The sequence below is a fragment of the Diaporthe citri genome, assembly GCF_014595645.1.
Source record: "Diaporthe citri strain NFHF-8-4 chromosome Unknown scaffold_2, whole genome shotgun sequence".
Taxonomy (NCBI): domain Eukaryota; kingdom Fungi; phylum Ascomycota; class Sordariomycetes; order Diaporthales; family Diaporthaceae; genus Diaporthe; species Diaporthe citri.
The window spans coordinates 6,421,321-6,441,009 of NW_025064847.1; the positions used below are offsets into that span (position 1 = coordinate 6,421,321).

General features: G+C 51.4%; 5 protein-coding genes across 5 annotated transcripts; all 5 read left to right on the forward strand.

The window, feature by feature from the left end:
- Nucleotides 1-240: 240 nt before the first annotated feature.
- On the forward strand, nt 241-2,232 carry INS49_007284 (uncharacterized protein; the record flags this gene model as incomplete). The annotated part of the gene is made up of 2 exons (XM_043168049.1): nt 241-337; nt 407-2,232. 2 exons carry the CDS (start codon nt 241-243, stop codon nt 2,230-2,232), a joined length of 1,923 nt encoding a protein of 640 aa, XP_043029193.1.
- Nucleotides 2,233-6,191: 3,959 nt separating this feature from the next.
- On the forward strand, nt 6,192-7,468 carry INS49_007285 (uncharacterized protein; the record flags this gene model as incomplete). The annotated part of the gene is made up of 3 exons (XM_043168050.1): nt 6,192-6,259; nt 6,353-7,172; nt 7,235-7,468. 3 exons carry the CDS (start codon nt 6,192-6,194, stop codon nt 7,466-7,468), a joined length of 1,122 nt encoding a protein of 373 aa, XP_043029194.1.
- A 2,661-nt stretch (nt 7,469-10,129) lies between these two features.
- On the forward strand, nt 10,130-10,793 carry INS49_007286 (uncharacterized protein; the record flags this gene model as incomplete). Its single annotated transcript, XM_043168051.1, has 3 exons — nt 10,130-10,243; nt 10,330-10,482; nt 10,551-10,793. The coding sequence occupies 3 exons, from the start codon at nt 10,130-10,132 to the stop codon at nt 10,791-10,793; spliced, it is 510 nt and encodes a 169-aa protein (XP_043029195.1).
- Nucleotides 10,794-12,988: 2,195 nt separating this feature from the next.
- On the forward strand, nt 12,989-14,520 carry INS49_007287 (uncharacterized protein; the record flags this gene model as incomplete). Its single annotated transcript, XM_043168052.1, has 2 exons — nt 12,989-14,096; nt 14,162-14,520. The coding sequence occupies 2 exons, from the start codon at nt 12,989-12,991 to the stop codon at nt 14,518-14,520; spliced, it is 1,467 nt and encodes a 488-aa protein (XP_043029196.1).
- Nucleotides 14,521-16,829: 2,309 nt separating this feature from the next.
- INS49_007288 (uncharacterized protein) lies at nt 16,830-18,934 on the forward strand (the record flags this gene model as incomplete). Its single annotated transcript, XM_043168053.1, has 4 exons — nt 16,830-16,832; nt 16,932-17,792; nt 17,861-18,649; nt 18,737-18,934. The coding sequence occupies 4 exons, from the start codon at nt 16,830-16,832 to the stop codon at nt 18,932-18,934; spliced, it is 1,851 nt and encodes a 616-aa protein (XP_043029197.1).
- Nucleotides 18,935-19,689: the final 755 nt, after the last annotated feature.

The window sequence follows — 19,689 nt, forward strand, 5'->3', positions numbered from 1 at the left end:
TCCCCTGGTCTTAGTACTGCATTAGCACTGCAATGCTGGCCTGTCAACCTCGAATCCCCACAGCTGGTCCAACCCCTCCCTATATTCAACCAAGACACGATTCATTAGAACAACCAAGCCACTCCATCTCAGCTGTCTCTCGTCTCCATCTCTGGGCCTGCAGGATCTTATCTTATATTGATCAGCCCCACAGCTTCGTACCTTCCGTTCCCAGGACAGGCAGTCGCGCGCCAAACGACCATGAAGCCGTCCAGTTCCACCTCCGGCTTCTTCCAGGAGCGGCCGTCGCTGCCGAACCAGTTCTACGATGACGCCAGTTTCCAGAGGTCGCTGAGGCGTAAGCCGCACAGACACCACCACCCAGCCCATCCCACCTTGCTAGAGTCAATACTGAAGTGATGCGCAGTCTTCCTACCACGTCATGTGGCCAGCCAAGTCCGGGGCGAAGTCGCACAGCTGGGCGAGGACGTCGTGTCCGACAAGGTGTTTGCCTGGGTCACCGACGCCGAGAAGAACTCTCCCTACCTAGCGGGCCACGGCCGGGACATCTTCGGCAAATTAACGTCCAAGCTCGTCGTCGGCGAAGGATGGCGCACCCTGCAGGCACTCGGTATTGAGAAAGGGATCGTCGCCACCGGATATGACACGTCACTTGGGGCATCGGCCCGCGTCGTGCAGTTCCTGAGGCTACACCTGTGGGAGGGCTCCGCCGCCAACGTCCCTTGCCCATCAGCGATGCAGGACGGCGCGGCGCGACTGCTGCAGCTCCAGCTGGCTGGCAGTGACCTTGAGCCGGAGCAGCGCCGCGTGCTCGGGAGGGCGCTGGAGCACCTCCTCTCTACAGATCCGGCTAAGGCTTGGACTAGCGGCCAGTGGATGACTGAGCGGACCGGCGGGAGCGATGTCTCCCTCACAGAGACCGTCGCCCAGTACAAGCCCTCACCAAAGCCAGGCCTAGCCGACGCCCACGAGAACATTCCTCTGGGCCCTTGGTCCATATCAGGGTTCAAGTGGTTCTCAAGCGCGACTGACTCGAACATGACAATCTTGCTGGCACGCACACAGAACGGAGTCAGCGCCTTCTTCGCCCCCATGAGGCGGCACGACCCCTCGGCGGTCACGCTGGCCGGCCGGCCCATGGGAGCCGCCGGTACGGAGCTCAACGGGTTGCGGATCCAGCGGCTCAAGAACAAGTTTGGGACCAAGTCCCTGCCCACGGCGGAGCTCGAGCTGGAGGATATGCGGGGCTGGCTGCTGGGCCGGCAAGGGCAGGGAGTCAAGGAGATTAGCACCGTCCTCACCCTCACGCGGATCCACTCGTCCGTCGCCGCCGTGGGATACGTCGGTCGCGCTCTCGGTATCGCTAGGGCATTTGCCAAGGTCAGGCAGGTCAGCGCCGGGCGCGGCCAGCGGGCCCTGCTTACCCAGAGTCCACTGCACATGCAGACGCTGGCGGACATGACTGGCAAGTACCACGGGCTGATGCTGCTCACCTTCTTCACGTCGTACATTCTAGGTCTGGATGAACATCCCCAGGCGGGAAGGTCAGGGCTATCCCCACCGCTAGCCGCCATCACGCCGGAACAGCAACACATAGCGCCGCTTCTGCGTGTCTTGACACCTCTCTGCAAGGGCTACGTCTGCAAGAATGCGATCCACCTCGTGTACGAATGCATGGAGGCGCTGGGCGGCGTGGGCTACCTCGAGAACGAGGAGGCCCAGAACCTCAACATCGCGAGGCTGTACCGCGACTGCTGCGTGCTGTCCATCTGGGAGGGCACCACGGACGTTCTCGCCACGGACTTCTTGAGGGCCCTCAAGCATCCCAAGGGAGGTCAGGAGTCGATAGATGCCCTGGATGTACTTCTTGGCAAGAAGACCAAAGTCTCGCCTGGGCAGGTGGACGGCAAGGCAAGCGGACCGCCCCCGACGGGCCGATGGGAAGCGTTGAAGGAGACGCTTGCCCGAGAGTCACAGGCCGATCTCGTCGGAGACGCACGAAGCATCCTGTGGGATGTAGCTGAGAGCCTCATTGAGGTTTTGCTCTACGCGGATGCCCAGAGCGATGGCAGTCAAACGGCGTTGGATATATTATCCCGCTGGAGGCTGGCCTCCGGGGCTGGCCGTACGGGCTCGATTGCACCGCAGAGCAATAGCGAGGACAGATTGGCCAGGAACTCTGCGATCGTCTATGGACGGCCGGATTCAGGCGCATCTTCGTCGAAGCTGTAGCTCTATGCAGAACGGAAGGCGCTTCCGCCTGTCTGTGTATAATTCCGTCGAAATCGTTTCTACACGTAGTCATCGCTCTCATCGTCTTTGACATCTATTGCTACGTTCCAGGCAAAGAAGATGCGGAATGTCTGAGCACTTTGACAGGCCTATCAGTAGCCATGATTACAGAGGATGAATCAAACTTGGCGACTAAAAGCGGCCGAAGCAATACTATGACTGTCCGTCATGGCGTTGGCATGAAGATTCTTGCGACGCCGAGAAAGGGTAAAATGGTAATTTACGAGGCTTGAAGCGCCTCTGATCTTCTCCATGGCTACATTGCGAGCGGTATTACTTAAAATCCATATGCAAGATCTACAACACCCTTCTACCCATCGGTGGCTCATCTATTTGGAAAATTTCTCACAATGAAAGGCGATTTTGACCGCGCTCGAGAATCCACCCCCCCCCCCCAGTTCCCTTTGGACGCCCGGATAGTAGTAGTAACTATATGTGGACAATCTCTAAATCCTCAGGGGATGGGGTCAGTGCAATCCACACCATTTCACGAAACCTTGAGAGACAAACGAAATGAAGGCAACTAAGGCAGACTGAGCACGTCTTCGTGGCTCTGGAAATGGAAAAAAGACTGGCTATCATCTAAAATTATTTTCCAGAACATCCGCTCGGGGTCGTCTGCCCTTGTCCGAATTTCCAGTCTCATCCATCAGGGACCAGAAACGAGTTCCAAACAGAAAAAGATCATGACTGTACCACCACGAGTGGAAGACGCAAGCTTGTTTCGCGGCGAGGCTGTGGCCCCGGCCCCGAGATCGTCTTCCATTCTCCTGGTTGAATCTCGATGGCCGAACCTTCTTTCCTCCGGTGTCTGACCACCACCTACGTTCTCTGTGAGATCACATCGCGCGGCCGCGGGGTGTGATGGCCGCGGCCGCGAGTCTACAGGTCCGCGCCATCTGCAATCCGGGGCGGATGCGCAGGCTAGGTGAAGGCAGGCTGTACGCCCGCCGGGCGCTCACTAACCAAGCCACTCGTTTCAGCTTGCCAATGAAAGAAATGCCGGACGAGAACAGAGAATTGTGGCAGAGAACGCCTAATGATGTTGTACGACTGATCAGATCATTCGCCATTGGGCAATATTTGAGGGTGCCATGCAGAGGTTCTCGCTTCCACCGACGACCGGGAATGCTTGTCTTCACTCATAAGTACTCTCGAGGAAGCCATCGGTGTGGTGCTCGAGATTATCATGTTCAGCAAGATCTCAGGCGATTTCACCTGCAGATCCTCACGCAGGCTGGGGAACTACGCCTCTTCCAAGCCGCATGGCATTAGTGGATGCTAATGTTCTCCTCGCATGAGCACGATGGCGCAGGGTGAAACGAATAGCTGCGGCCACTGTAGAAAGAAGGGCAGGAAGTTGACAAAGTGCATCAATCCTCAACCCACACCATAAATTCTCAAAGGATCGGTGGCTGTGGTATTCTGTCATATTTTGCTTACGAAATTCCGGTTATATGGACTTCAGGTGGTGGGCTTCGCCCGGCGGAATCATCAAGGGAATGGTTACACGATTATAACATCGCACCTGAGTCATTCTCTGAACATCTCATAGCCTCAGTTTCGGTCGCAGCAGACTTGGGAATATTGTAAAGCACCAAACGATGAATGAAGGAAGTAATTTCAAAAAGTAGCTTATGGAATATGATCACATCACACTAGCTAACCAATTCGGTCCGAAATCCGGTTTGATAAACCTTGTCAAACCCCTTGATCACCAAGCGCAACTCTCGATCTCCTCCTGCGATAGACGCCTCTCTGCGACCACTGTGAATGTGTCGTGCCTAAGCTCAACGACATACGAGCCTCTGAATATATCCTCAAGCATATCTTCGAGCTTCGAAGGGTTTATTCTCTTCGTGGGAATGACTGTAGTCTCCTGATTCCGTCGACTGGAATGGTACGACAGGGACCAGCCGGAGGTGTGCAAGATGGGCCTGTGAACGCTATTTAGCACATATCGTTCGATAGACACACGGGATCACTAACAGATAAGACCCCATATAGATCCGTCACAATAATATTGATCTCGATGGTATCTGGCGGCGAGTTTGTCTGAATCTATGGAGAACGGTGAACATTTGCGACATTGTGATTCATAGCTATGGAGGAGTTCGGGCATCTTGGGCCTTTTGCTAACGGTAAGTGTTCCATGCTTGTTAACCCCTAATCAACTTCTTCTAAGCTTGTGCTTACTCCAAATTTAGTCAGGAAAGGGGCGTGAAATTTGGATCAAACACATGTGCAGATTCGGCCGCCCGTACGGTGGCTACATGCTGTGTAACCAACCAGTGAGCACCAAAAGCAACATCACATGGTTATCATATCACGAGGTTGAAGCGAACTGGTTCGAGGCCTTTTCTTCGGATGGATTTGAGTATTACAAACTGAAAACTATCCAGTTGTCGAGGCTGGAGAAATCGCAGCACTATAATCCTGAAGGATGGTCACTATCCTCATGCTAAGAAAAAAAAATAGGCTTCTCCGAAAGTGCACACAGACGATTCCTCTCAACTAAATGCATTGGCGCGCAATCGTCAACGCCGAGAAGCCCACATTTTCTATTCTTAAGTAAGGGCTTGCCGTAGATGTCCACAAGACTAAAGGAGATTACGCGAGCACCATAATTATATCATATCTGAACTTTTCATTGCTTGTCTCATATTATCTCAATGATGGTGGCGCCTCCTTCACATACCGGTGACCGAGAAGTTGGTGTGCTTAGTTGGGAATAAGCCAAGGTAACTACACGCTGGTGCAAGCCGAAGATTCATGTGGGTCTCCTCGTTTTCAAAGAAGACACAACAAGCACGGTCAAAATTCAATGAGGGATTTGCGTAATGATACTAGCCGAGCAGGCCGAGTGGGACGTCCAAAAGTAGCATGGAACAACTTGTTTTGTACGCACAGCCTCACGAGGATATCTGAGATGCCATTTCTATTATATAAATCAAGGTGTCTCTCGCGTGATATATTGCAGCCTATTCTTGAAGATCAAGTTGCCGCAACTTTGAAAACCACATTTGCCTGTGCCAGCACAATAGGCTCTCTATTCTTTGGTCTACTTAAGACGAATATGACGCCACCACAATCGGGAAGCAACACTGACGATGACCGATACCATGGTCGCCAGCGCTCGCCACCCATTGACAACACAATCCCAGGCTGCAATCCGTTTACAGATTCCCCGGTCGAAACCTCTCCAAACAGCCCCACAAACCAAATAATCGGTCCCTCCAGAGTCGGCGATTGCGGCCTGTCCCTGAAATCTCAATTGGAAAGGGCTTTTCTTCGCTCGGAATACGGTATGTGAATCGGATTCGCCAACCATGTTATCTTCGACTTTCTAGCAGAACTGGTTAAATGATGTGCTATAAAGGCTGTTTTTCCCGAGCACCCAGCGCTGACTAGCTGTGACTCCCTAGACACCAAACAAAAGGCTTTCCTTCCTGTCAGTGCCGTCAACGACCTCATCGACCACCGAAGTGTTCGAGAATATTGGGAAGGGCTCCCAGACACACGACTTCAACAGCAGTGCTCTAATGTGGTGAAGTATGTCTGTGGTCAATTCAAGGCTCATTTCGTCTTTGTTATCATTGTCTTGATCGATGAGCCTCAATTGCTCCTTGGCCTCATTCGGGATGAAGTCTCCGACAATGATTTACCCCTTTCTCGCATTGAGTTAGAGACCATACTAGACTTCCAACTGGCGAAGAAGTCAAGTCCAACTACGCCTGTCGGGTGTTTCACAGAATGGACAGCCGCCCAGCGACTGTTTTTTGACGAGCGCCAACGACAGGTGAAGGCTGAAGTGCTCGAAAAATGGCCAATCAACCTGCAAGTCACTGAACTGTCTGATCAGAGTGTCTTGCCTTTCACTAAATGCACAACAATCCATAATGGAAACTCCAGGGTTGATCGTGTGGAGATTCATCACGCTCATCATCGGTTGCATGACGGCCCAAGGGTATGACCACATCTGGATGCTTTCTTGATTAGTAAATTCTGCCCTGAACATCAGTCTAGATACTAATTTGTCCAAGACTTCACCTTTTAATAGGAAATCACTTTTCGCCCTGAAAGTGCTCAAGGCGGAAGATGCGGACGCCTTTGCACTCGAGGTGAAGGCATTGATAAAGATCAAGCCTAAGCCGCATCTTGTCAATGCAGTGACGGCTTTCAAATACCAGGACAAGTACCACCTCATTTTCAAATGGGCGGAAGGCGGCAACCTAGCCGACTTCTGGAAGTCACAAGACCCAACCCGTGACTTGTCCCACGATTCCATTTGCTGGTTTGCTCAACAATGCCACGGTCTTGCGGACGGACTGGACGGGATCCACAACGCCTCAATATCATTGGAAGAACTCGAAAATGACACTACTCCCCAAGACTCGTCCCAGCCACAGACAGGCGCGGCGGTGGAGGAAGAGAACCAGATCCACGGAAGACATGGCGACATTAAACCACAGAACATTCTTTGGTTCAGTGACCATGTCAACGATTACGGACGTGGTGTTTTGAAAATCACAGATTTTGGTATCACTGCCTTCCACAGCGCCCGAACAACAAAGGTACCGGCGAAATACGTGCAATTCACCAGGACATACGCAGCACCGGAAATTGAGGTCTTTGAACCAAACTTCGAAGGTTTTGTATCACGGCCATTTGATATGTGGTCACTCGGATGTGTCTATCTCGAGTTCATAACATGGATCCTTCTGGGATACGAAGAGGTTGAGAAATTCGCTAAAGACAGAAAGGCGGAGAAAGGGATCCGAAAGAAGTTCGACGAGGACACTTTCTACTCTATTCACAAAAGTGATCGTTCCCTATTCCGCTCAGCAGAGTACTCCACTGCCAAGAACAGTGTGATTAGCGTAAGTGGTCTGTTTGAATGAAGTAGAAGTCGAAGTTCCGAAAACTGATGCTTTCGCCACAGTGGATAAACAAGTTGAGAGACCATAAGGACTGCAGCCAATTCTTTCATGAATTTCTTGATTATATCCAGCAGAAGATGCTAGTGGACAAGGAAAGCAGAGAAAACAGCGCCATGGTCCGAGAGAAACTGTCCAAGATGTTTACCGCATGCAAGCGAGATCCGGAGTACGCTTCAACCCGAATACAGCCCAAAGCCTCTCGCTGGAGAGAGGCCTTTTACATCTGTTTCTGCTAGGGCACAGCTAAGGATCTTCCGCTGCATGCCGTGTCAAATAGCTTCGTGGAACAGGACCTGGCTTGCTGGTCATCGGAAGGAAAAACGTGAGAAAGGGCCCAGTGGAGAGTTCGTCGAAACAATTGATTGCAGATGCCAAAGGTTGTACAAAAACACTGTACGAAAAGTCAAGTTTACTTGGGGAGAAATTTATTCACCTCCGGCCATTCTCGGATGGTGTTTGCACTTCCTGTATGTGTTGTAGCTGATTCATTCACCTATGCCGAACCCCTTGCAGCCCTTGCCTCTGGAGAGTTTTGATAACGATTCCTCGCATTGGCGTTGATCTCAGCTATTTCAGTCTAAAATTGAAATCATTTAGCTCATCGCATCTGGTCCAATGCCGACATCAATGGTTTTCAAGCATGCTTACCGGGGTGAGTAGCCTTGTGACCATGACTGTTCGCTGACCATGTACGACCTTCTCAAGTCAGCACCCATGTCTTGACTTGGAGTAATATCAAATGAGGTGGTTTCATTGACTCCATCTTCGGAGTGTCGGGGTAAACGAACACTTGCTTCCTTCCATCCTTCTTCTCCAAGGATCCTATTGAGATCTCTCTCCAGCAGCGTGTCATCACAATATCGCAAGTCCAATACCTGTTTGATAAAGTTTTCCGGCATTTTCAAGTCCTTGGGTGATTTCCAAAGTGATTGGACTCTTTTGTACAACGATTGAAACATAGAGACCAGGGGAGGAGGAGTATTGGGTGAGTTGTCTTGGGTCATGGTGTGCGAATCACATACACCTGTAGCCTTTATTTCAGAAACTCCGAACACCAGCTGAGAATTGCCGGTGAGCAGAGCCGCATCACTGCTTATGTAGATAAACCCCTGAGATAATCATTGGGGCTGTGAGTCAACATGTGAGTGGGGGTTTATCACGCCTACGGAAAGGAATCTGACAAGATGGTATCACCTCTGGTGTGCATGTGTTGAAGCTCATGGTGAGTGCCACAAGGGTTTTTTGCACCACAACCGTCCGAAGGCTTGCATCATTTGACCGCCATTCTTATACTTTCTCCACTTCCATGGTGCAATGCTGTGACTCTGCCCCAGGGTGGGATGACGGTGCTATCGTGCAGATGTATGTTGAACCAACGCAGCCTCGTTTGGTTGCCAAGTCCCAAGTGGGCTTGGGTTTCACAACGTGGTGTGTGTTAACCTGCACCTCTCAGCACTGCCATCTCCCTCATTCGACTCCGAGAGGCGAGGCATTTTGGCTGGCGAATGGTCAAGAGCTCTTTGGGACAAGAATCATGTATTTGAGTCCCTCCGTCACATCTTTTTTTCGGCATGGGAAGATCTTGCATCGGATGAGGTCTAAATGGTGGCACAAGTCCTGTATCCTAACTCTGTTTAGTTACCCACCATGGAATGGATTCAAGACGATTTTCTTCTTGGAAGAGATGACCTAGGTGTTTTACGGTTCTCCCACCAGCCGAAGAGGAGCGAAATTCTTAGAATCTCTGACAGCTGCGATGTAAGTTTCATGACAATTTCATATCATCTAATAGACGTTTGTATAAGATACTTCCTTACTCGATTGCAGGGCAATTGCTTACCAAGGGTCTACGATGACCTTGACTCTCTTGAAAAATGGCAAGAATGTTTGCATTCATTGGAAGAGGTGAGCTTCAGCATGTATCTCATATACAAGCTCACCAAGATATCTAGCCAAAATTAGTTGACGCTTTCAAGTCAAGTGAGACAGGGCCGCAGAAAGGGGTGACCATACTGTAAGTTATACGCGATTCAAAAGAAATCACGGAGACACTATTTTATGAAACTCTTTTGCCTCTGAGAGCCAGTTTCTACAGCCTGGTCTTTGAGACTGACGTTACGGAATCACTGTAGCTTCGGTGGCAGGACAACTTGCAAGATTTCAGGCAACGAAGTCTCCTACTTGCCTTTCCATGAAGCACTCACCGAGCGTGTTGTGCATGCTTTCCAAATCCACCGGTCCATCTCCAGGGTGATAAACCGCAACACTACCGCAACCTGCTGCGCGACTTCTGCACAGAATCCTGGCAATGACGAAGCAGTGCAAAGTGAGCAGCTAAGAACGCTACCATGGGCCGTCTGATCACTAACATCACAGTTTACAACTGTCGCTCATCTGCTGAATGGAAGGACGATATGGCCTTGTCGGTGACATATTCACACAGGGACAGGTCGACCAAAGCAGTTCTGTATGGCTGTTCTGAACTGATTCGCGAAGAGATGATTGAGCGGCTGAAGAGGTGCAACTACGTCGTGCACCACCCTCTCGCAATCCCAACACTATTCTGTGACATTGAACGGAAGCGTCAATTCGAACTTCTCGACCCAGTGATCAAAAAGTTTGTTCACAAAGCAGTCAATATTTCCAACCCCCAGAATCCTGCCGGTCATTCCTCGAAGCTCGCATGTAGCAACACTGCAGCCTCATCTCATTCATCAGGGCCTAATGAAGAGCCCGAAGATCTCATGACATTGTGGCTTCAAGTGAGCGATCTCAAAAGAGGCCTGGAGACTTGGAAGTAGCAGCTCGAGAATCTTATCTTACACTGTGAGAGTCTTGGAACGGGTCAATCGCGACGAGCATCTGAAGACCCCGAGGATCTCGACGCGCGCCAATATATGGATGCTGGGAAGCGAATCAAAGAGCGACTCGTTGAGCTGAAGTGCGAGTACGATGAGAAGATCAGGCAATGTGCCGACATCATAGACGGCATGGTGCTGGTGGCACAACTTGTTCGTGGCTGCCTTCATCCACCATCTTTCCTTTCATCATGTTCATCATAGAAGTCAAATTTCGGAGCTAACCATGGAAGTTATAGGAATGGAACACTATCGGACAGAATGATACGCAGACCAACCTCATCATCTCCCGTACCAACAATGCGATTGCTGAGGCCACTCAGGCGGACTCCAAACGAATGCGGTCAATATCTACGCTCACGATGGTGTTCCTACCAGCCACGTTCGTTGCAGTAAGTCTCAGACCTCAGCCTGATGAATGGATTTAAGCAACACATTTTGGCTAACGCAGAAATCATAGACCGTTTTCTCCATGACTCTATTCAACTGGAGTCCTGAACAGGACCAGGAGGTGATGTCTCCTTGGTTTTGGGTCTACGCGGTCATAACCATTGCTCTGACTCTTCTGACTTGGGGTGCCTGGCTCTTCTACAACCGAAGGATGGCCAGGTCAAAACACCATGATGTGGAGAGCGGGTCAATATCTTCGGCCGGAACTACTAGTGAGAAGGGCTGCGAGCATGTCCAAGCCTCAACGGTGTGATTTCCATCCAATCAGTGGAATCACCTTGGCGACTGAGTTTCCTATTTTCCCAAGGGTCTGAGCTTTATAACTCGTTGAACAGAGTATATCATCCGACGGGCAAGCAAGTCAATGGGGACGGGCTCGGCGCCACCTTTTTTTATTCTGTTTCCCTCTCGGCCCTTTGAAGCATGGCGGTATTGTTCCAGTAATATTATGCATGTGTGCCAGGATCTCCATATAACCGTATTCACATGCGCTTGTCGTCGACGGCCGACGGCACAATGTTATATTGTGGGAAGGAAGGCTGTTAGATTATATGACAAGGCATATATGATGGAATAAGGCTGAAACTGCAAGAAATCCCAAGAAGTTTGACAAAGCTCTTGTTGAGGCTCAAAGGCAGTATATGAAGTGTAGTATAGTGAGTGATTGCGGCTGCGCATGTCACATCGAGCCTGTCTACTACCCCTGACTCGTGCGGCCTGCACAGGTGACCCGAACCCTCAGCCGGAAAGTAGCGTCCCGAGATGGGATCTGTGCTTGGACATTCAAGGCGTCAGCACGCTTCCCACACTCCTTACTAGTCCGTTTAAAGCCGTGCTTTTTTCTCATCCGGTTCTCCTTGACAGCCGCTTGATCCCGCCACGCCGTCTGGACTATTTATCCGCCGTTGGCCGACGGGCGGCTCGGATGTGGAAGAGTGTGCCATCCCGGGGGTCTCCTCTCTTCTTGGGCTTTTCTTGGAGGCGACCCGGCCCCCCTGCTCATTCTGAAACAGCCCACAGTCGGCAGGGACCGAGAGTCTGTCGTCGCCCGAAAAAGATCCACTGGCAGGCTAGCAGGGCTGCCAGGTTGGGAGGGGGCACGGGGGCAGGGGGGGTGGGCTAGCGCTCGGCAGTAGCTGCTGAGCAAGAGACGTGCGTCAGCCCCCTTGTAGCTTGGCTCTTGGCTTGGCCCTTGGCTGCAGTCTTTCTGAGGCACAAGAGATTTCGGGGCAGTGGAAGGCCAGAATGGGGGCCTCGCTCGTCCATGATCAGCCGATGCGATGGTGATATTCATGGGCAGCTGGACTGCATGCGATGTCACTTAAAACGAGGACGTGCTGGGTGCCGAGGTTGGCCGCAGCGCGCCTTGCGTGTCTTTGCTTTACTTTGCTGTCTGGGGGGGATCGGAACACTAGATACCGTCGCATGTTGCAGTTGCAGGCACGATTCTGGCTGTCGGGAGTTGTGTGTGTGTGTGGGCCCAGAGATGACTCTTGAAATCGATTCGGAACTTGCGAGCAAATGGACGAACACTGGATGATACTATTTTGGCTGCTGGCCACACCTCGCAGCAATTGAGTTCATCCGCTCGCCGAGGTGTGAGTGGCGGGCTCAGTCAGGTCGCTCGTTAACTCGCTCGCTGACCGTGTTCGCTCTCCTCTGTGCTGGGACCGTCCCTCTACAAGGCGCTGGGTGCTTCCGGTCTCTCGGCGCAGTCAGGGGTGGGCGCAGATGTGAGACGTTAGGAGCATTGGCACGCCCCAGTCCATCCACTGTTATAGCAGTACCCAGTCCTGGGAGCCCGGATCGGCGGTGATCGGCGCCGTTCAGCCCCCCACAGTCATGTGAAGCCTTAACGTCGAGCTTCGCAGAGCCGCCTCGGTCATCCTGCACCGCGACCGCTCAGGTCTCGACTTTCGTCTCGTTGTTTCGTCTCGGATCCAGGCCAGTCCCTGCCAGGTTCCCATCCCTCAACGTTCTTTTCGCCCGAACAGCTGGTTTGTTATTCCATTCTGAATTCTCATTATTCTGATTCTCTCATTGCTTTGCGGCTGTATTCATTACGCCCCTATCGACGGCATTTGATTCTTGACCCTGGAGGCCGCATCTTTTTCCTTTTCTTTTTCCTTGCAGGGGCCCGTGACGATCGCATGAACCCTTATTGAGGCAGCCACCCGCCCTGAGACCGGATTGGAGGAGCACAGCACGCAGGCAGAAAGGGGTCGCATTCTGGGCTGCCGGCAATTCGAAGGCCATTTTCCATTCTGAAGGCCTCATTCAACCGGAACTTCAATCAATCATCCATTGACTTGATTCAATCATTCATTGACGTCGCCAGCCGCCGGTACAGCTTTCTCCTCGACCCTGGGATTCATCAGCGCCTCAGAGTACATCGTACCCATGCCGTCGCTGTCGAGGTAGCGTCTCTGTTATTATCCGGTGCCGTCCATGGCACCCTCCTTCACACTACAGCTTTTGCTTCTGGCAAGTAGCTTCTTCTACGGCGCCTGGGCTCAGTGTGCAGAGGAGGAATCATGTGTGCATCTTCCGGTTGTTCACTCGACAAACTCAAAAATCTTCTCAAAACGAGCAGTCGAGGTCCAACTATCCAACCGTTCCGATGTCGCCTATTATGCGCAACTCAACATAGGATCACCAGCCCAACCGGTTTACGTCCAGCTGGACACGGGGTCATTTGAGCTATGGGTCAATCCAACATGTTCGACTTTGGACGCGTCAGACCAGGAATTCTGCAACGCCGTGGGGTTTTACGACGCGACAAAGTCCTCCACCGCCGTCAACCTGCAAAACACCAAGACGTTGAACTATGGCATAGGCTCCGCCAACATCACCTATTTCAAGGACAGTATAGCACTTCCCGGCGCCGCGACTGCGATGAGCGGCGTGCAATTCGGCGTGGCCACATCGAGCAGGTCCCAGTTCTCCGGCATCCTGGGCATCGGATATGGGTTGGGTCTCACGACCAGGTACCCCAACTTCGTTGACGAGCTGGCCACTCAGAACCAGACCAAGGTGAAGGCATACAGCGTAGCGCTGGGTAGTAAGGATGAGGGAGAGGGCGTCATCGTATTTGGCGGCGTGGATACGTCAAAGTTCGCAGGTCGTCTGGCCACCCTGCCCATCGTCCCGGCGGCCGACAGCCCGGACGGCGTCCCGCGTTACTGGATTTCCATGAACAACATGTCGATCACGCCGCCGAGCGGCAACAGGAAGATGTACCCCAACAGCTCCATGGACGTCTTCCTCGACACCGGGTCGACCCTCACCCTCCTGCCGCAGGCCATCTGCGACCAGCTCGGCGCGGACTTTGGCTCATCCGGCCTGGACGAGAGCGGCTTCTACCCTGTGGACTGCAACCTGGCCGACCTCCCCGGCACGATCGACTTCGACTTCAACGGCGTCGAGATCAAGGTGCCGTACAACGAGTTCATCCGCTCGTCAAGCGGCTCGTTCGGGCAGGAGAGCTGCGTTCTGGGCATCACGCCCAGTGAATCCTTCACCTTGCTGGGGGATACCTTCATGCGGTCTGCCTACGGTATGCCTTCTTTCCTCTCCATCCTCAACCGCTCAACATAACCGATACTGACTTTAGTATAACAGCCGTCTTCGACCTCGAGACCAACGCCATCCACATGCAGCAGTACACAAACTGCGGCTCCACCCCCGCCGCCATCGCCAGCGCGGCAGACCTCACCACCCTCGAAGGCAAATGCTCCTCCCCGCGCACCATGGTCCCGGGCACGGGCTCGGCGTCAGAACCCTCCCCGACAGACTCCAGCACCCCCGCCACCGGCACGGGCTCGTCATCATCCTCGGGAGGAGGGACCGAGCCGGCAACGACAGAGATCCCGGCAGCCTCCGGGGGGAACACCGGCTCGACCACTTCGGCGGCGGGCCTGAGGCGATGTTCGCCGGCGGCGCTTGCCGTGGCTATGGTCGTGCTGTTGGCCCTGATCTAATGTCATGGTGTCTCAAGAGGGCCAGCGGTCTGTTATGGGTTGGACCTGGTTTGATTTATGAGTGCATCAGCAGGCGATCTGTTTCTGCATTGGTGTCATATCGCACACGGGTGACGGGTGTTAATGCATTATAATGGCGGGGTGAATTTGGATACCACTGTTGCGAGTCTTGCATGCAAGTATGGCGTTTGCATATAGAGATATAGCATTGATCGAAGATACTATTGAATCTCAAACCATTTAGTCCATCTTGCAATTTTCTTTGTTCACTTAGTAAGGCAACATTGACAGCTCGTGCTGAATTTCTATGGCAGGAGGTGCCCAGGGCCTTGTCTATTGTCGTTGATGTTCTTTTTGACACAGGCTGTGGGACGGCAACACAAAGTCGGTTTACTCCAAAGCAGTGCCTGTAAATGGAGTAAACCTGAGACGTATTGTGAACTTCTGCAATCATTCATTGCAAGTAAACTCAAGCCAATAAGATATTTGCAAAGCCTGCATATGCTAGGTTTCTCAAGCCGGTTGATAATCACAGCGGTGCAACTATTTATGGATGGCACTACATGTTAGTTGATATCAGCAATGCATTGTGAGTCCCGGTGTGAGAAATACGTACGACGCGAAGATCAGCTCATCTGATTTCCCCGCGTGCAGCCCTGTAGTATCAATGCAGGTTTACACGGTGGAAAATTTAATGATGTATACTACATCACAGAGAGATTACTGTGCCCTCTATTTCCTCGGCAAAAACTGCACCCATATACGGGAACCGGACAGAACAGGCGTGAACCATGGTCACTTGATTTGTGGCCTTGTGAAAGTTACAGCAGGAGCCTAGATTAAGGTTACTATGGCAACCCTACCACTCGTACACCCTAATCACTTGTACACCTTTAACTACATGCTGATTAGATGTTAGGGGAGGGTGTGTAAACTTTGTGAGGATGATTGGCTGGCCTGTTGCACATGGGTTGCGTATTAGGCCTTCATGCGGTGCATCAGCGCCCAAGATTCTCCTTGGCCCCGACACCGCCATACAATATGCAATACTGCTGGAATTCCGGTATGGTTGTGCAGCAGTGATTAAAAAAGCATGAGTGACCGACTACTGTGATCTTTCAGGGACTTGGTGCCCGCCCACCTTTTTCATTCCTCTTCCTTTCCATTTTCTCTGCCGGCAGAAAACAGAATCATGAATTGTCAATCAATTTATTCTTTCTCTTACTACGAGTATCCAGCAGTCAACAATTTGCTCTCCCCTCCGCATCACCTGGTAGATGTGATATCCTGCGGCCCTACACCACCAGGTCTCCTAATCCCGAGCATCCAGCTGTCCCACGTCGGAAATCACAGCTCTTATGTCTGGTTGATATAATCCGCTCTGGAAAGCACTTCGGGTGCAAAAACTGTGAACTGGTCGTAGTCCAACGACACGTGGTAATTCCGACCAAATTTCTTGTCCAATACCCGCTGGAGCGTTGCGCGGTCGATATCCCGCCCTGGAATTACCGTCGATACGCATTCCTGTTCAGACTCGGAGCTTCTCGGCCGACGAAAGGATTTGGTACGGCGTCTGCAAAGAACGAATTAGGATTGTCCTTTTTCCCATTCCTCATTCTGGGGTATCGAGTGTATACCCGAGGAACATCTTTTCCTTTGTTCTCGTGAAGACTTGAGTAACAGTGTTTCTCGAGTTCGACTTGTGCTTGGAATATTAGGAACTGGAAGGTGTGAAGTTTCTGAGAACTGCGTTCGAAACTCCCATGGGGGCATCGGACCTTTTACGCATCTGCGAGTATCTCTCGGAGAGTGGTCTGGCCCCGGTCGCCCAGCACAGCCCTTGACGTGATACTCGGGCCTGCAGGCGAGAATGTCAAGGTACATGCTCTCTCTACTGGCCTATCAGTTTCCATTCGTTTCTAAAGACAACCCTCCATACCTTGCTTCTCCTTCCTCATTCAGTCGTTGATGGTGCACGACACTGTCCACGACCGGCTTCCTGGATGGAACACAGGTCCTCACTCGCTGGGCAAAATCCTCACCGAGATCTGCCGTTGCTTACGCGACCCTCCCTCATTTTCCGAGATGAGGCTCTTCGAGTTTCTCATTTTTACGAAAGTGTGGTTCAATGCTCAAGGTTCAAGGCGGCACCCCAGTCGTATGGAGGTGTCTCAGGATGAATCACATATCAGTACTGTCCTTCCCTAGTTGCCAGACCGGAATCATTGACAACCTTGTTCTGCCCAAACTCGAACCATTTTTGTCGATTGCACACGTTTACCGACGCTCAGCGTATCAAGTACTACACAATGGTGAGATGAACGATTTAAAATTCGAACACCTTCGAATCCGATGGCACACCGATAGTATATGTTTGGCTATTGAAAATCAAATGAGCTGATCCTCAGCAGGCCTCCACGGTACCTACAGAATATGAAGATAAGCAGCATCGTCAACAGTCATTAGATGCTGACATCGCCAGGCTCGGTGGACCATCAGACTTCACAGTGCCGGCGATACACGTGGATCTCACCCCTGACCTATCGGGATCGAGTGACGTGGTCAAAGATGATGGCCTGCTACTTCTCGAGAGGATGAAAAAACGTCAAGGCGATCAACTTCACCACGGCATCCTGTCTGGGACTGACATGCTTCCGACCAACGCTTCTGTTGACCGGAGACTCCGTCATGCACTGGAGCCTTGTCGTGGCGACGAGGACACATACTTCATGCCTATCGATGGCCTGGACACAATCATATGCCACGAGACGGTACAATTGTACCTCTCGTCTATGGACCAGCCAAGAATCTCCAGTCAACTCCAAGAACTCACTACCTACATCTGTGGGAATCGTGATGGATCAGAGGAGCTCCATACAGGGAAACGACTCTTTGCGTCTTTGATCCTCGCCAACAAGGCCGATGCCGTTGCCATGCTACATGACGAAGGTATACACGACGAAGACCTTCCGCTTGCCAAAACCTGCGAAGTCGGATCCACGTTCAAGCTCAAGAAGAAGAACACTGATGATCCCGTCCTTGGATGCTTCAGTGGATGGGAGGACAGAGATATCGAGCAGTTTGACAAATACCAGCGGCAGATGAAGCCTCCGTTCTTTGCTCAAGACGATAATTCGCGGCCATTGCACTACGAATTGAGTGATCGCAGCCGTCTCCCCTGGACAAGCTATGGAGAGAAGATACATTCATCAAATAATTCTGAAGTCAGGCGCGTGGGGATACATCCTGCACAGCATCGCCTTCAGCCAAAGGTGAGCATAGTTTTGTTGCGCAGCGTTTGGCGTGCCTAAGGGAATGTTGCTGACCTATCTATAACGAGGAGAAGGGAAGCAATCTGTTCGCACTGAAGACTCTCAAATCCGAGAAGAAACGTGAAGAATTCAATTTGGAGGTAAAAGCCTTGAAAAAGATCAGGCCAAATCCCCATCTTGTTACATTGCTTGCAACCTTTCACTTCAAGGGGGAGTATCACCTCCTTTTTCCCTGGGCAGAAGGGGGAAATTTGCAAGAATTGTGGGAAAAACATGATCCACAGCCTTCTATTGACATGGGTTGGATGACTTGGTTGGCGGAACAATGCTACGGCCTTGCTGAGGGCTTGAGTCACATCCATGACGCGTCCATGCACAAGTCAGAACTGGCAGTGCCATCTGACTTCACAAAGTCCAGCCCCGGGGAAAAGAACGACGACAAAGACTATGGTCGTCATGGGGATATCAAGCCGCAGAATATTCTCTGGTTCAAACAAGAGAACAATATGCATGGACACGGAGTTCTGAAAATCTCAGATTTCGGAGTGACGATGTTTCACAGTGAACTCACAACAAAGGTTCTCCCTGAAAGGGTCAGAGGTATTACCCAGAGCTACGCGGCTCCAGAGTACGAATTGGGAACACAAGTTTCGAGGCCCTACGATATCTGGTCCCTTGGCTGTATCTTCATGGAGTTTATCACTTGGGCTCTTTTGGGTTCCGAGGGTGTAGAAAGATTCAGGAGCAATCGCAAGGCAGACCGAGATTCCAGGGGCAACTTCACGCTCGACAATTTCTATGGCACATACAAGGATGGATTCAAGATTCTCAAGCCGCTCCGGAAGGAGCGTGTGCTGGTGAAAGTGTCGGTTAATAAGGCAGGTCCTTCAACATGTGCCACCCTTCTTTTTCCGAGACAAGATTAAAGCAGCTGACAGCTCCAGTGGATTGACCATCTGTTGGCGCAGCCTAGTCACAGCCGATATTCCTCAGAATTCCTGGAGTATATCAAGGGTCACATGATTCAGGTCATCGCATCAGACCGCCATAAATGCGGCGAGGTCAAGGACAAGCTTCACTTAATGCTGCAGACTTGCACACAATCCCCGGAATACTGCTTCAGAGATCCGCACATCAACTGAGAAAAATACACCACAAGTGCCGTCGCTTGAGTTCCAGGAGTGTAGGAGTAGCTCTTCTTTATGACTTAGGAAATGAAAAGAGTAATTCACGAAAATGCGCAATAACAATTGACAGTTTCTAGTAATCAAAAGACCCATTACAGATTCTACAAGAGATGGACAAATTCCAACTCAGACTGATCAAAAGCATGCCGAAGGATTGACAGCTGGTTAAACGAGTGTGACAATAGACCGTCTATGGACAACCTAGAATCAGCTGTACCACAGACCTCTCTCAACTGCTACCACTAACCACCGTAGTGTACGCGAAGGTTGTTGTTGATTGTCTCAATCTCATTCTATTAATTTTTTCAGAATGAAGAACCCACAGCCCCAAAGCAAGAGTTCATCAGTTTTGCAGGCAGAGAGTAGAAACAACTCCATAACTTGAGGTAGGGAATTGGAGGGGGGGGGAACTACTGACCTCGGTCAAGTACCTAGGTACGCTCAAGACATAGCCATCCATGAGCACATCCTAAAGAAGCGCACTCTCAGCAACTGGAACGATTTATATCTCCCGGGACCTGTACTCACTTGCTCAGCAGACCAATTTCCTTGTCCGAGGACTTTGTTCAACTCGACTTCTAGCTGCCTCGCAGCTTTGTATCTGATATTCACGGTCTGCTTGTACATTGGCCTGGCATTCTCGGTAGGCATCCTGTATGAGGTATATGCAGCTCTAATGGGTAATGGGATATTGATGTACTTGGAAGAGA